This window comes from Sus scrofa, chromosome 1 (genome assembly GCF_000003025.6).
Source record: "Sus scrofa isolate TJ Tabasco breed Duroc chromosome 1, Sscrofa11.1, whole genome shotgun sequence".
Lineage (NCBI taxonomy): Eukaryota > Metazoa > Chordata > Mammalia > Artiodactyla > Suidae > Sus > Sus scrofa.
In genome coordinates this window covers 165099315-165115337 of record NC_010443.5, presented here as the reverse complement: position 1 = coordinate 165115337, position 16023 = coordinate 165099315, and the positions used below count along the sequence as shown (strand labels likewise).

The 16023-nt window shown below is 53.7% G+C and overlaps 1 protein-coding gene across 2 annotated transcripts in view; it reads right to left on the bottom strand.

Moving 5' to 3' along the window:
• Window positions 1-16023, bottom strand: part of SMAD3 (SMAD family member 3) — a 125999-nt gene that overhangs the window by 9118 nt on the left and 100858 nt on the right. For both annotated transcript variants that reach the window (NM_214137.1, XM_021082849.1), the window contains 3 exon segments: window positions 686-823; window positions 3383-3595; window positions 13120-13170. In NM_214137.1, coding sequence (NP_999302.1) covers window positions 686-823; window positions 3383-3595; window positions 13120-13170 — 402 coding nt within the window.

Here is a 16023-nt window from a genome sequence, read left to right as displayed (position 1 = left end):
TGACTGTCTCTTACAGGGCCTCTGCTGCAGCCAGAGCGCTGCCCACACGTGCCCTGCCCTCCATCACCGCTGGGCCTTTGCCCATAATGTTCCCTCTGCCTGAATGCCCTCACGGTCCCCACCCCATCCCTCTGTGCATCTAATACTTACCCATCCTTCCCAGCCCAAGCTCTTCTCCTCCAAGAAGCTTCCTTGATCCATCCTAATAATTCAATGTGTTTTCCCCCTTAGATCCAAGAGCACCTTACCTGTGCTGCCTACTTGGTGCTTAGCACCCTCCCTTGTATTAAACCCACTTGTATCTTTGCCTTGTACACTGAGATGATGGGTAAGGTCTGTGGGGATAGCAGCAGGGCTTCCTGCTCCCCTCCAGCTCCGCATCTGGAATGGCGGAAGGAAAGAGGGAAGCTAGCCAGCACACCACCTGAGCATCTCTGCACACAGGCAATGAGCAGGTACCCACAGGTGAGAGGCAGATCTGTCAGATGCTGCATCTGCTCCTCAGAGGTTCAGGAAGCTCAGAGTGAGAGAGCAAGCCACAGAGAAAAATCAAGCGAAGCACCTCCAGATTGGCCATGCAAACACCACTGAGGAGAAATGGTAAGAAGAAACCTCCCCTGCATCCGAGGCATGTGCCTTGGAGGAGAGGACCTCAGGGAAGGGGTAGGTGTGTAGGTGGTGTTACCTGGTGGGATCTTGCAGACGGTGGCTGGGTGCCAGCCATAGCGCTGGTTACAGTTGGGTGACTGGACAAAGATGGCGCTGTCACTGAGGCACTCTGCGAAGACCTCCCCTCCAATGTAGTACAGCCGCACGCCTCGCCCTAGAGAAACTCAGGTCAGTCTGGACCAGGCCTTTGGTCCTCACACAGTGGCCCTGGCACCAGCTGAAGAGAGCTACAGCCAATGCTCCAGGTGACTGGTTCTTTGCTGGTATCACCAGGCAAATGGGACCAGAGCCCAAGCCTAAACCCATCAAAAGTGATGGGTGATGCTGGGTTCCTAAAGCTGGGGAGGCTGGTGATGAGCAAAGGGCACAGCTAAGCCTAAACAGCAGCTCCTGCCACTGACCAGGGCCTCAGCCAAGTTACTCAGCCTCTAAGCCTTAGTTTCTTCATCTGTAAGATGGGGATGATACTACCTACACCTCATTGGGTTGTTGTTAAGACACTCAGTAAGGGCCTGACAAGCATTAACTGCTGCTCCTGCTACTTCTACTACTAGGTCCCGACCCGCTCCAAGATTCAGAAATTCACGGAGTCACTGCAGAGCTCTTCCTGAGGCAGCAGATACCCCAGGAGCCCCTCACTGCAGGGATGACTTAATGAATGCCCCTCCACCCCCGTACCTTTCTCTCCTGGAAGCATTTTTCTAAAACATTCCATAGGTTTATATCATTTACTTTCCCTTCATCTCTTAAATCCACTCCAGATGGACAGGAATTATTTTTAAATTGGCTCTGCAATTCAAGTGGTTACATAAACCCTCTGACAATGAGTCTCTGCTCAGCCAGGGGATGTTCTCTTCTCCTGCCTGGAAAGGTCTCTGTTCCCGCTCCTGGGGGGAGAGGCCTGGAGGGCTGGAGAACGGAGCCAGATTTCACAGGCGCAACGTCAAATGGGATGGAAACCAGGGGACTGACTACAGGCCTGCCTCCTCGTCCCACCATTGTCCTCATCACCACCACTCCCCAGTTCTTCCTGGTTCAGTGTTATAGGACTTGGCGTCTCACAGACACCGGGTGCTGGCAGAGTTGGGGGCCACAGGGAGGGCCCCAGCGTTATGTCAGTCAAGAGTAGGAGGCAGAGGAGTTCCCGTCGTGGCTCAGCGGAAACGAATCTGACTGGTATCCATGACGCAGGTTCCATCACTGGCCTCGCTCAGTGAGCTAAGGATCTGGTGTTGCCGTGAGCTGTGGTGTAGGTCAGATGCGGCTCACATCTGGCATGGCTGTGGTGACAGGCCAGTGGCTACAGCTCTGATTTGACTCCTAGCCTGGGAACTTCCATATGCCATGGGTGCGCCCCCTCCCAAAAAAATGATCAGGAGGCAGAGGCACAGGTGGAAAGACCCAGACCCAAAGGACAAAAACATTTGTTCTCGTTTTGATAATTTCTGACATATTTTAAATAGAGAAAAGTGTAAAGTGAGTGAGTAAACACCTGTGTATGCCATCTAGGATCTTTTAAAAAGTAAAACAAATGGGGAGGCTGTCTGGGAAGGATGAAGGCTCAGCAGCAGGGACTCTTTGCCACTGACTGTGTCACACTTGCTGTGTGGCCTCTGCCCTTCCCTGCCTGTCCGTCAGGGTCTTCCCTGGAACATGAGCACCCTGGCCCAGGCCTGTGGCTTCCAAACTTGTCTTAACTGTAAAATCCTCTCTCCGAATGAATCATCTCTGAAGGCCCAAGATATAATACAAACAAGAGCAGGGCTGCTCTGGGTCATGTGGCCCACTGCCCTACCTGGCTCCCGAGTTTGCCCTGGAGCCCCTTTGGCCACCCTGGGCACATGGAGCAATGTTTCAGAATACCAACCATCTCCATACCATCCCCATGGCTCTTGTAGGTGACTCTGGATCACAACATTGGGAATACTCTTAGCATGATTTTATGAGCAAATAAAGCAACACAGCAAGGCTTCAATCTTCCCTAAACTAAGTGGGCTTTACCGCACGCTGGGTGCTGGAAGACAGAGTGGCAGCAGCAGTGGTACCCAGCAGTGGGCAATACTTGCCTCTCTACCTCTTCTAAGTTCCTAGGATAATCCTGTGTGAAATGAACAAACCAAAGATCATCTTTCCAGGACTATCTACTTACCCACTTATCAGTACTTTAAGGGTATTTCTTTTTTTTTTTTTTTTTGGTCTTTTTAAGGCTGCACCCTCTGCATCCCAGGCTAGGGGGCTCGAATCAGAGCTGTAACCACTGGCCTATGCCACAGTCACAGCCACGCCAGATCCGAGCTGCGTCTGCAACCTACACCATAGCTCACGGCAACTCCAGATCCTTAATCCACTGAGTGAGGCCAGGGATTGAACCTGAGTCCTCAAGGATCCTAGTCGGGTTTGTTAACCACTGAACCACAACGGGTACTCCCCCTTAAGGGTATTTTTATTAAGGAGAATTACACAGTTGCCTTTTTCCAGAAAGTCCAGCATCTTCCCTTGTGGCTTTCAAAGTTTCAAAGATGATATCTGTCTCTGGGTGAGAATGATCAAGCAACCTGAACTCTACCTGTCTGGCCCCTGAATAAGGTGACAGAGAGCTTTTGGGGGAGGGGTGGAGGTGGGGGAGGCCCAGCACAGTGGTGGCGGATTCTGGAGGGGTCTGTGCTGGGCTGGGGATCTGGGGTGTCGTGGGGGAAACTCGACCGCCCCTCACCGATGTGCCTCCGTGTCAGCTCCACAGCCGCATTCCTGTTGACATTGGAGAGCAGCCCCAGGCAGAAGCGCTCCGAGTTGGAGGGGTCGGTGAAGCCGTCCACGGTCATGGACGGTTGCGAGGCGTGGAATGTCTCCCCGACGCGCTGGTTGAGCTCGTAGTAGGAGATGGAGCACCAGAAGGCCGGCTCGCAGTAGGTGACGGGCTGCAGGTCTGAGGAGACAGGCCAGCCCCTGGGTCAGTGGCGCCCCAGGCCCCGTGCCCCTGGACGGGGTCTGCCGGCTGCTCTGGAAGACTGTTCCCCACCTCTCAGAGGGCATTATAATCTCCCCACCCTCGTACCTTTTACTGGATAAAACCTGCAGGAGCAGCCAGCGGGACAAAATACTCAGGTGGCAGGAGAAGCACTTTTCATTTAGCTTTAGCTTCCAAAGGCCCTGCCCCGCCTGGCCTGGCCTCAGGTTGAAGCCGTCTTCAGGGAGGTGCTAGGCCAAGCCCCTGGACAGACACACTGGACAGGCTGGGTGTGCCTATCGCGGGCAGGCCACGCCACCTGCCTCTCTTCCTAGGTCCCCGAGGTAACCCATGCTGATCTCCGCCCCTCCAAAGCTAACTCCTGTCGAGCAGCAGCATCCAAGCCTGTGAAACGATAAGGCTGCTGCAGCCCTGGGGTCTGCGCTGCGCTTGGTGTCCAAGACCACACAGGCGCCAGGCACCATCTGCAGAGTAAACCCGGTTCCTGCCTCTTGTTATAGAAACTATCCTCCAAGTGTATCCAGATGTTGAGCAACCAGGAGGCTAACACACAAACTCACCTAAAAGAAACTCTGAACTTCTAGAGGTCATCCTGTGGTCTCAGTCAAGGGCACCTCAGAGTAACTGCCGTCCTGGGAGGGGGCAGTTCTGTTTCTCAGAAGAGGTGGGAACTCCTGAAGTAGAGGTTTCCCCTCACACGAAGCCACACCTCCCTTTCCAGGGACGCCCTAGCCTTCCTGTCACCTCCAGTTGTTCTGGGCTCCACACCTGCCCAGGTACCCCTGCCTGTCTCTGTGTCACTTCTCACCTCAGGGTCCCTCCTCGTCATTCTTCACTTGCACTAGTGCCACGGCCCTCTGACAGGGCTCCCCAGCACCCAGCCCAGCCCTTCCAGCTTCTTCTCTGCCCTGTCCTGCTCCCGGGGCCACGTCCTTCCCCTGTGCCTCCTCGAATCCCCCTATTTGTTGGTGAATCAGAGTCTGCTGCTCTCATTCTGGTCTTAGCCCTCTGGCCTGCACCACGTACTCTGGCTCTTACATATACATAGAGAGTTGCGTATATGGTTACTCAGGCGTGTCTCTGGAAGCTGGTGAGAGGATGGGAGAGCTCGCCATGCCAAGTCAGCACTGGCCCGAGACCCGTGTCACCGCCGGCCAGGCAACTTCCTAGAGCGAGAACCCATGAGAACTTAAGCTCAGCTCACCAGACCTCACAAAGTGTATAAAAGCCCAGGAAAGAATAAAGCAGAAGCTATTCCAGGAGGGGCCTGGGTTCCCCTGCAGGGCAAAATGGCCCTGATCTCCTTCTGGGGTCTACGCCCATGATCCCATCTAAGAGCAAAGAGAAGGCTGGCTCACAGGGGAAGGGCTGCGGACCGGTGACACCCCTGCACTCAACATGCTGTGAAGAGTTGGCTGGAGGGTGAGGGCACTTGGATCAGGTCTCGGCCTTGGCAAATTTGGGGCACGATAATTCTTTCCTTGGGTGGGGGGATCCTGCGTGCTCTGGGATGTGCAACAGCAGCATCCTAAGCCTCTGCCTACTTGATGCCAGCAACATACATCCATCTCACCCTCCCAGCTGTGACTGTAAGAAACTTCTCCAGACACTGAGAGACGTCTTCTGGGGGCAAAATAGGCCGCAGTTGAAAATCACTGTCCTGGGTGTTTGACCAGCTCAGGGAGCACAAGCTTCAAGGCTGGACAGACTTGTGTTCACATTCGGCTTTGGCACGGACCTGCTGCATGCTGGTGAGCAAGCCAGCCAAACTGAGCTTTGGTGTCCGTACCTCTCCTGGCCACCCGACTGGAGCATCCCCTTTCTCATCGGGCACTGTTTGTGGTTGGACTGAGATAATTCATACGGAGCGCAGGACACACATCAAGCCCTCAATACATGGTGTTAACAACGATTGTGATAACTTTGGTTATAGGAATGTCCTGTTCTTGTCCCGACCTCCATCCAAAGGGGGGCAAGGGGTCCTTGCCTCTCTCTTTTGGCCAGAGGGGTATAGGGAAGAGGAGGGAAAGCGGGGGGTCCAAGCTACTTAAATGGGGAAGGTGATGTGGCAGGGCAGGAGCGACCATGGTCTGTGTCCCTGAAGCTGGGTTGTTGAGCAGCATCAGCTGCATCCGGCTCTGGCTTTGCTTGATGCTTAACATTCCAATGAGATAAGCTATATTCTAAACAATGTGGTCACTAAAATGTGAGCTATGTTGCTTTGGAAACCTTAAAACACACACACACACACACACACACACACACACACACACACACACACCCATCACCACCAGCTAAGAAATCCCAGCACGCTCCAAGCTGGGGAAGTGGGGAAGGGCTGTTGCCCAGAACCAGGCTCTGCAGGCTTTGCTGTGCAACTTTAGGGACATGACCTCCCTCTCTGGCCTCAGAGGCCCAGTTTGAACACTGACTGCAGTGTACTGAAAGCCACTAAAAGGAGACCACATAGATCCGGCATGGGGCACCCTGAAGCAGCAACTGTGGCTGATCTGGGCTGCCTCTGGCTGCCCCAGCAAAGTACACAACAGAGTCCTCCTCCCCAAGTTGTAAAGCCTTGTCCAGCACCCCCGGGCTTAGTCCAGGAAGAAAAGAGCAAGCTAGGCTCCCAGGAGCAGTGACTCAACCCACCCGCCAAAAGAACAAAAGCCAGCAGGCCACTCATGGGTAACATGGGGCTGGAATCACATTCTGGGGAAGCGTGGGCTTCGAGGTGTCTCTGAATCAGAGAGAGGCTTAGGTTCCCAGCCCAGGAGGCCCTCCCAAGCAGATCTGAGCCCTTATTCTAAACATCCTTGCAACTCACAAACAGGCACTGAACAGTATTGTGGAAAACACAGAGGCAGGAGCCTGACACATAATTAAGAAGATGCTAGTTTGGGGAGCAGAGCAGTCAGGCCAAGGCAGAGCCTGCAAGCTGCCATTTCAGAGAGTGCTGTTTGGACGAGCTGACCTATGTTCAGAAGCAGGACTGAACAGGAGCGGTGCCACAGCCATGCACTTACCGTTGTCTGCAAGCAACAGAAAGTCAGCCTTGCCTTTCACCGCTCTCCCTCCCATCACCCCTCAGCACCTTCTCAAGGCACTTCTGCAAGAGGAGATGCAGACCAAAGTATGGTCACCACCTCTGGGTTCTGCCTTGAATAGCACTTTATTTTTAAACTGCACATATGGCCTCATTTTTTCTTTTCAACTATCTACATCACGGTTCAATACAAGAGAAAAGAAAAAGTCAGGACCCTGGAGACGAGAAGACTGCAAACAGGCTAACCATGAAGTCATATAGCTACTAAGAGTGCACTCAGCTTGGCTGTGAGCTTCCTAGCAGACAAGGCAAAAGGGAGCAAAGTATGTCTCTGGTTGGTGGACAGACAATTCTTACCAGTTCTTCAGGGGAAACAAAGCTGGTCTTGGGCACTAGATCTTAAAAGAAACCTGTCAGGTGGCTACTCCCCGCCTTCATCAATCAATCCAGCCAGCCAACCAGGCCCAGTTTCAAGAGTTGCCCAACAAATGCAGAAGCAATTTTACCTAAGGTTGCTTCTTGGGGGAAAAAAAAAAAAAAAAAAAAAACCTGAACATATGCCACTCTCAGGCTCCTTGGGGAGGGTGACTCTACAGGGGTAAGGTGACCTGCCCGAAAGGAAAGTGGTTTCACTTCTCCAGGCCAAGGACTCGGCACACCTGGAGTGGCAGCCCATGGCGCGTGCCCAAGGCCTCCCCTTGAAACAGCTCTGCTCTCGGCCAGACTGTGGAGTCTGTGCTAATCTCTCTTCCTGCAGCAGAGGTGTTGGAGACGCAAGAACCTCCTGCTCCAGCCGTTTTCGGGCCCCCAGCCCCCACTGGTGTGGTGTCGGCCAGACTCCTCAAGTGGCATGGGGCACTTAATTCATGGCTGGCCCCCTGCCAGCCTAACACATTGGCTGGCTTCAGTTCTGAGCCGGATTCCAAACTGGCACAGAACTTCTGTTTTGTTTAAGGAAAAGAAAACAGAATAAAACCCAGAAGGCAACACTTGGATTAAGGGATGCCTATTAAAAACATGTGCAAGAGATCCAAATCCGGTAAAGGAAAGTGGGGGAGGCCAGAGGGGGAAATTAACTTTCTCCCATATTCCGTAAGCAGGGAGCGGGCAAAGGCCAGCAGCACCGGTGCTGCAAGGCGAACGGAAGAGCACAAACAGCTATGTCTCCGCCCTCGCTATGCCCTCTGCCTGGACGGCTCATCCCTCTCCTCTGCCCGGGCTCAAGCCTCAGGGCCCAGCTCAGGTGGCTGTGAAAGCACCCGCTCACCCCTTGAGTCTGAGCCTGGAGTGGCATCTGATGGCGTGTGCCCAAGGCCTTCCCTTGAAAGGGTTAGTTCCCCGCAGGGCCAGCAGCTGCACACCAAGTTCAACCTATGCACGAAGGATCAGCCAACAAACCTAATCACACATAAGCAAGGACCCCAGGCCCTTTCAACCAAGGATGGATTTCCTGAGACCAAGAAAGTGGCAAAGTCTAAGCCGGATCGGCCCCCAAGAATGTGACTTCCTACCATGGAGACGCCTGCCTGTGGTGTCCCCAGCTCATGGAAGATTAGAGCCCAGAGAGGCCTCAGAAAAGGCCTTACGTTGCAGCCGAGGTGCCTAGGATCAGGTTGGACCTGTAATGGGGGCCGGGGCTCTTCCCGCTACCCTGCCACCGGGGTCCCCTCTCCTGGCAGTAGAGGAAGGCAGCCTTGGCCCGAGGCCCTCAGGGAAACCTCACCCTCACAGCCCGCCCTGGGACACTCCCTGGTACCTCGTTTCCCCTGGTCAAGGCCCCTCCCAGGATGTCTCACTTTCAAGCAAAGAACAACTTAGGCATGGGCAGGATCTAGCTCGTTATCTTCCTCCTCTCTCCCCGCCTCCCTCCCTCTCCTTCCCCTCCAGGTGCCCCAATCCTTGACTTAAATACTTCGGAAATTCCAGGTGACTCATCCATCGTGATGTGTAATGACAGCACCATCACCTGGTCACATCCCTTCCCTGCAAAACAAAGCCCCGGGGTCTCCCCAGAGCCTAAGGCTGGCAAGAAGCTGAGCTGGCTCTTGGTCACTCGGGTTCCTCCACAAGGCACCACAAGCGGCTTTGCTGTGGCCGTGGCTCCTTCCTTTGCCTGGAGTGGGAAGGAAATGAAGAAGGAACCAGATGCACTATACTTGCTTTCTTTTTGTTCCATAATCTCTTTATAAGAAATAATAGGTGTCCTGAGATGCCCCATCTTTCTTCCAGGGAGAACTCTTGCTGTTAGCCTGTCAACATCCTACTGTCTGGGACATGCTGGCCACAAAGGAGAAATGCAGAGGTGGCGGCTTCGTGCTGCCCCCGCTCCCCCACCTTTGATCTGTCCTTCAGCCCAAGGCTGCCCAACTCAGGCCCCATGCCTCCCCACATCTGCTCTCCGAATGCTGCCCTTGAACTCCTGGAGCATTCTCCTCTCACGCTTCACTCTGCATCTCTGCAGGACCTGCCCACTGTGTCCTTCGGCACCTCCCCTCACTCAGGCCTTTGCCAGCCCATCCTCAGCACTCAGGCTCTTCGTGGGGGGCGGGGGGCATGAGTCTGTCTCTGGCTCTCTTTCCTTCTGGAGCTGGGTCTGCATAGAATTCAGCCACGCCCTGGACCTCAGCCGATCTGTCCCTGTGTTTCCAAAGTGAGTTCTACAGGGACAGTCAATGGCATCGTAAGGGAAGTGTTCCCACTGTGTCGGATCCATGAGAAACGCTGCACCAAAAAGGCCTCCACTCCGTAGGACTCTCAGAGGCTTCACGCTGTGAGCTCCCTGGGGACCCAGCAGGGGGCACGGTACAGACCTTCCAAAACTCACTTGATGACAAAATCCTGTCTCCTTGACCCCACCCTGGGCTGGGCTGTCACACATGCTAATGGTTTCCAAATGCAGTCCAGCCCCGGCCTCTCTCCTGACCATCCCCTGGACACAGGTGAGCACAAGCACCTCCCTGTCCTCTTCTACCCCAAACCCCACCCCATCTCCCTGGGCTCTGCCTCAGTGAAGACGCTTCAGCATCTTCCTGGTTAAAGCTGGTCAGTAAATTGCCGCTGATTCAGGCCCATGATGCTCTCCAACGCCCTCTGCTCTCCTGCTGCCGCCACTTCTCTACAGAGGGTTCACCTCCACCTCTTTCAGCACAACAGCTTCCTAAGAGGGTTATTTCAGGGGGTAGTGGGGGAGGGAGCCTCCAGCAATCTCCCCAAGAATTTAAATTCCATACAATGGCCAGATGAGTCCTTATAAGGTCATCATCAGGAGTTCCCGTCATGGCTCAGTGGTTAATGAATCTGACTAGGAACCATGAGGTTGCAGGTTTGATCCCTGGCCTCACTCAGTGGGTTAAGGATCTGGTGTTGCCGTGAGCTGTTGGTGTAGGTTGCAGACACGGCTCAGGCTGTGGTGTAGGCTGGCAGCTACAGATCTGATTAGACCCCTAGGCTGGGAACCTCCATATGCCAAGGGTGTGGCCCTAGAAAAGACCAAAAAAAAAAAAAAAGTCATCATCAGATAAATATCTCCCCAACTCAAAACCCACTACCCTGCCTTATCCTATAGGCAGGACAGAGCTATATAATACAGCGTGGCCTTTAGACCTCTTTTATCAGCACCCCGCTAGCCCCTCAGCTCCTCTGTGCCTCCTGATGAGCCGACCAACCACCCCACCAGCTGTCCCTAGAGCTCACCCAGCCCTCTCACACCATTCCTTCCCTCTGCTGTGTCCATCCCTCCTTCGCTGCCTCCCAGTGTCCCAACCAGTCCTTCAAGGTTCAGCTCACAGATTGGTGCCCCAAGGGGCACTCTCCTCGTCATACATAGCTCCTCCTTCCTATGTGCTTGCTCCCATGGCACGGGGCACACTGCATCTCCGGTGGACAGACACGGCCCCAGTGTGGTGTGTATCCTTCCCAGCAGTGGGCCCCCAGCATCCTGGGAACTCGGCAAATGTTGACTGAATGAATACATGTGAGACACGGGCCACCTTGGATGACATTCCCACTGGAATGCTACTGATACCTCCTTTGAACCCTCAGCGTACTTTACCTGCACCTACCTCTTGTTTTATAAATATGTATAGTCCTGCCTTACGTATCCCAACCAGGCCCAAAGCACCCTGATGTCAGGGTCTGGGACGCCTCCTTGAACTCTCCCACCTGGACTGGTACACAGGGCTGGGCAGGAAGTTCCCTGGGAATGAATGAGTGAGGCAGAAACAGGCAAGCAGGCAGGGCTCTCACTCAGGGATGACATGGGACACCAGGCCCTCCACCTGCAATCTGTTCCCAGCTCTAAGTTAATAAGCGCCCTCTCTGAGCCTCGTTCTTCTGAGTGAGAAAGGAGCGAGCTGGTCTAAGTGACCTGGCAAGGCAAGTCCTGCTGCACATGGGGCACAGGCGCTGGATGCCAAAAGCCTGAGTTCCAAGCCAGCGTCTCCATTTGCTGGCTGTGCCAACAGGACAAGTTCATTCACCAGTCTATTCCTTGGTTTCCTGTTCCCTAAAATGAAAAATCGCTACCACCACCTTCCATAGCCCTTATGGAGAGTCCGTGGACAGGCATGGAGCACCCTGGACCACACTCGGTAAACAGTGAGTTCTCAAGAAAAGTTTGCCATCGTCACCACCATCCTCTCATCCCCTTCCAGATATGATGCCAGAGGCTAAGGGATGGTATGGGTCCCTACCAACAGTTTTGAACAGTGAAGTGGGGGTTTGAGGGCTTGTCAAGCAGAGAGGAAGCTGGGTCTGTCAGCACTCGTGTCTCACCGTGAGTCCTAACCTGACTCGTCAGCTGACTCGTCCCCCGCCCCAAGTCACATCTTCCCAGCAGAGTGGCACCACTTCTCTGCCCACTAGGCTTAGAAGCTGTTCTTCCTTTGCAAGACATGGCCTAAGGATTCTGACCCTCAGACAAGGGGCTGAGGAACAGGGAGCAAAAAGGGAGAACTGTGTCACCCGGGCATTCTGCCCTGAGGCCAGGTTCCAGGGCGTGCTGTAGTCCTGGTCCCCACAACCCCAAGGGGCATTCACAGCGAGTACCCACTTGGGACCACTTTCAGTCTGAACCACTGAGTCAGGCTGTGGAGCTGCCAAGTCAAGCACCAGGTCTGACGTCTGTCAACTGAAAGGGCAGCTACGTGGGGGAGGGGGCTCAGCCTCCAAAACTGAAAGCCCAGAGTCAAGCTCACAGTCACAGCCTTTAAGCTCTCAAGGGTTAACCCAGCTTCCAGCCTTCGGAGTTTGTGTTGAGTAACTCCATCCTCCTTTCGCACTGGGAACGTGACCTTCCCTCTGCAAAGCCCAGGACTCACAGTCCTATTATTTTACAAAGATGTTAAAACTGATCCCCCAAAGTCACATTTCACACTGCCACTTGTCAGCCTGTATTAAAAGGTTTGCAAGCAGCTCCCCATGTGCCAAATGATGACTTTCTTCATCTGATGCTATCACTCAAGGACTGGGAACAAGTGGGAACAGAAGCCAGGCCAATCCACTCTGACTCACCAAGCTCGGATATTAACTCTTTCTTCTCCTGAGCCACAAACTACCCCAGCCCAGCAATACAGGGAGACACAAAATCAAACTCATATTTTTCTGAAGCTACCAGACTGTTCCATTAAAAATTCCCCTCAATAAAAACTGAACAAATATTTGTTTTTGAGCCCTCCCGTAGGCCCCACACTGGAGCCAAAGGATGCTCCTGGACCAGAAAAGTGAATCTCAGAAAAACGACCCAGAGGCCCAATATCTGAGGGAAGCTTATGGAAATGATGGTCCAGCTGCTCCAAAACATCATGAGATCATGTGAGATGATCAACGAGGCATCTACGTATGGAAACGTGTTGACAAGGTAACAATGGGAAGACAGAGGGAAACATGCATGTGCCTGATTCCCCAACATCCACACCATGATTAAACAAGAACAGTTGTGTCAGGGTAGGGAGCTTATGGGCAACTCCGCTTTTTTGGCAAATTCCTTATGTGGTGCTATTTTAAGTAAAATGGACATTACTGTCAGATGAAGTGCTCAGATCAAGTCCAAGTGTGTCTGAAGCAAGTCCATAAAAGCCAGGGCTGCAGTCAGCACCGCTGCCGTGGCTTTGCAGCAAACCACATACAGATGCTCCCGACCACAGACCCTGGTGTCTCCTGTGCACACGGACCAGGGCTTTCTCATTCACTGTGTCTAACCGCCCCCCCCCACCCCGCTCCCAGGGGAACTACATACCCGGTGGTCTTTCCTGCCACCACTGTCCCTTGTCAGGTTTCCCGCTCTGTGGGTGACTCCAGAAGCAATATAACCAGAAACCTGATGGGCAGCTAGGAGCGGAAGGCAGGGGTCGGATCACCCGTAGGGCCCCTCCCCACACCAGCAACCAGCCAGGGCTGCAGCTAAATAGGGTTCAAGTCATACAGACAAGGAGCTACTTACCCAAGTTATTGTGTGCTGGGGACATCGGATTCGGGGAGAGGTTTGGAGAACCTGCGAGGTGAAGACACAGTTGCAAGAATTCAGAAAAGACTCTGGGTCTGAGGGGATCAGATGGCAGAGCGCCTGCATCCAGGTGGGGCAGGGACAAAACCCTGGGCTAAGCTGTCCCGGGCCGGGAAAAAGCCAAACCCCGTGTCCTGGCCTGTGCTCTCCCTTCCCCAGGCTCCAGCTTCGTCATTAGGGGAACCAAGGGCTGAGGGATGGCCTCGGAGTCTCTCCTACGACTGCATGCTTCTAACCAAGCCCACAGCACGGGGCTGCTGTGTTCCCAGACTGGATGCACAGACCCCCCACTGCCCTGCCCCATTTACTGAGAGCCCCCAGGGACAGAAGGAGCAGAGAAGACACTTTCCCCAGCTGCTAGAAGCCCCGGGTGGCGAAGGTGAGGTTGCAGCAGCTCAGATATCACCAGTCCTGCTCTCAGCTGCTCCGGACCTGCAAATATCATGCAGCCCTCCCTCCCCCGCCCCCCACCCCGCCGTTTCAGGAAACGCATCACGCTGCCCAGCACTCAACAACCAGATTGACATTTTATGCAAGACATGATGCTGCCACGGGCAGAAGTCCAAATCGCCCAATTCTTCCTGTTCTATTACCTTCACTCTACCGCGGACCCCCAGAAAAAAGGGAAAAACCCATGTGGCATCGGCCTTCCAGAAAACCAAGGGATTGCTTTTCTGCAGAGCAACACTGGACTGGTCCCTCCGCTGTCCCTGCACCCACGGGGCTCCAGAGAGTGAGTTATTTACTGACAGCCCTCCAGCCCCTGAAATTGACAGTCCACACTGCTGAGCCTCAAGCTTATGCTGCCTTGAACTGTTAACAGGAGTCAGCTCTGCAACTCAGCTGTAACCGCCTTGAGGACACAGGAGGATGGGTTTCTTTGTCACCCCAGCACCCCATTTTTCAGGGGATGTGCAAGAGTCATGGAAAAACCAAGCTTCCAAATCTGCCATGGGGTCCAGATGGGCCACCGCAGGTCAGCCACGGGGCTTTGGAAAAGTGGTTCAACTTCCTTGAGCCTTAAGTCTTCTCCCCTCAGGTATCAATGGGGATAATACCCTCTGTGGTGGAATTAGTGGGAATGTAGTGAGACGGTGCATATAAAAATGCCTACACCATGGCTGGTACACAGTAGGTGCTCAGTAAGTGCTGGTCTCCTATTTCACGCTGGCCTGAATCATGGAGCCCCAGGAAGGCAGTGGGACCTTCCCACTGCTCTGAATGGACACGTGCGTTAGGGGAGACACGGGGCTGGACAAGGTGATCGTCGGGCCCCAAATGAGATACTACCAGACCTCCGCCGGCAAGAGAGCCAAGTCCATGAGCAACTGGACTGGTTTGAGTGAAGAGCAGGGACCACACTCACTCACCCATGGCTGGCTGGAGGGCACAAGGCCCAGGCCCACTTTCCATAAATCACTAATGTCCACAATCCTGCAGGTACATGTAGGGAAGGAGCAGAGGAAGGGAAAGCTGGAGACGATGGGGCAGAAAGGAAGGAAGAGAAGGGGGAGAAACAAGACCAACGAGGGTACTGGAGTTCCCTGGTGGTCTAGTGGTTAAGGACTCCTTGTCACTGCTATGGCTCAGGTCCCTGCTGTGGCTCGAGCTCCATCCCTGGCCCAGGAACTTAACAATACAGGCCGACCTTGTGACAGTGCACTTTGCTCTCCTGTGCTTTGCAGGGGCTTCCTTTTTTACAAAGTGAAGGTCCACAGCAACCCTGCGTCGAGCAAGTCTAATGGTACCATTTTTTCAGATGCATTGGCTTCCTTCATGTCTCTGTGTCCCATTTTGAGAATTCTCACATTTCTAACTTTTTCATTATACCTATATTTGTGCTGGTGGTCTGTGATCCCTGATCTTTGATGTTGCTATTGAAAAAAAGATCATGGCTCACTGAAGGCTCAGAGGATGGTTAACACTCTTTAGCGGTCAAGTATTTTTTAAATTGAGGTGTGTACATTTTTCTAAGACATAATGCTATTGTACACTTTAATAGACTACAGTAGAATATAAACATAATTTTCTATGCACTGGGAAACAAAAGATCTGTGTGACTTGCTTTACTGCCTGGTCTGGAAGCGAACCTACAGTATCTCAGAGGTTTGCCTGTAGTCATCCCACCAACATGAGGAGCAGGGAGGAGGGAAGGGGAGGGGAGAGGGAGAAGAAAGTCAGCGTCTCAGAGATGCTGCTTAGCTGGCCTGCTTCCTATGCCAGCCTTTATAGCTGTGAGCCAACAGCGGTCACTTGCCATGGAACATGGGAAGGTCTCCGGGGCATTCCAACTGGGTTCACACTGTCGGCCACGCATCAGCTCAGTGTGGGGGTGTGTATGCTACACCCCAAAGTGCCACCATGCCCAGGCTGGTGTCAAGTGACCACGTTTACAATGCAGAGGAAGGTCTCCTGCATCCTTCTTTCAGGAGGGAGCTTGCTCTCTTCTGGGCGGTGAGCAGGGCAGGCAGCCCCTCCGCATCTGGCAGCTCCGTGTGTACGAGGCATGCCCACTGTCATCCGGAGAGAACATCTGCTTGGCTCCCTCCTTCTCACCCAGCCACACGCAACGCAGTACACATGCGATGTGGCAGCTGGGGTTCAATTCAAGAAGCCGTTGGTCTGGAGCCAATTGGGTCCCATAACGAATGAGGCAGGAACATCTGGAGACAACTGGGCTGCGGCCCTCACAGCAGGAATGCGTAGATCCCATTAGGTCACCACACAAAAGTAGATGCCTCAGGGCCTCCAAGGCCACTGGCGAAGACCTCACCTCCATTCCCACTCTCCTGAGCTATTTTGGGTGATGGAGCCCACTCTCCAACCTGCTGCCAATGGCAC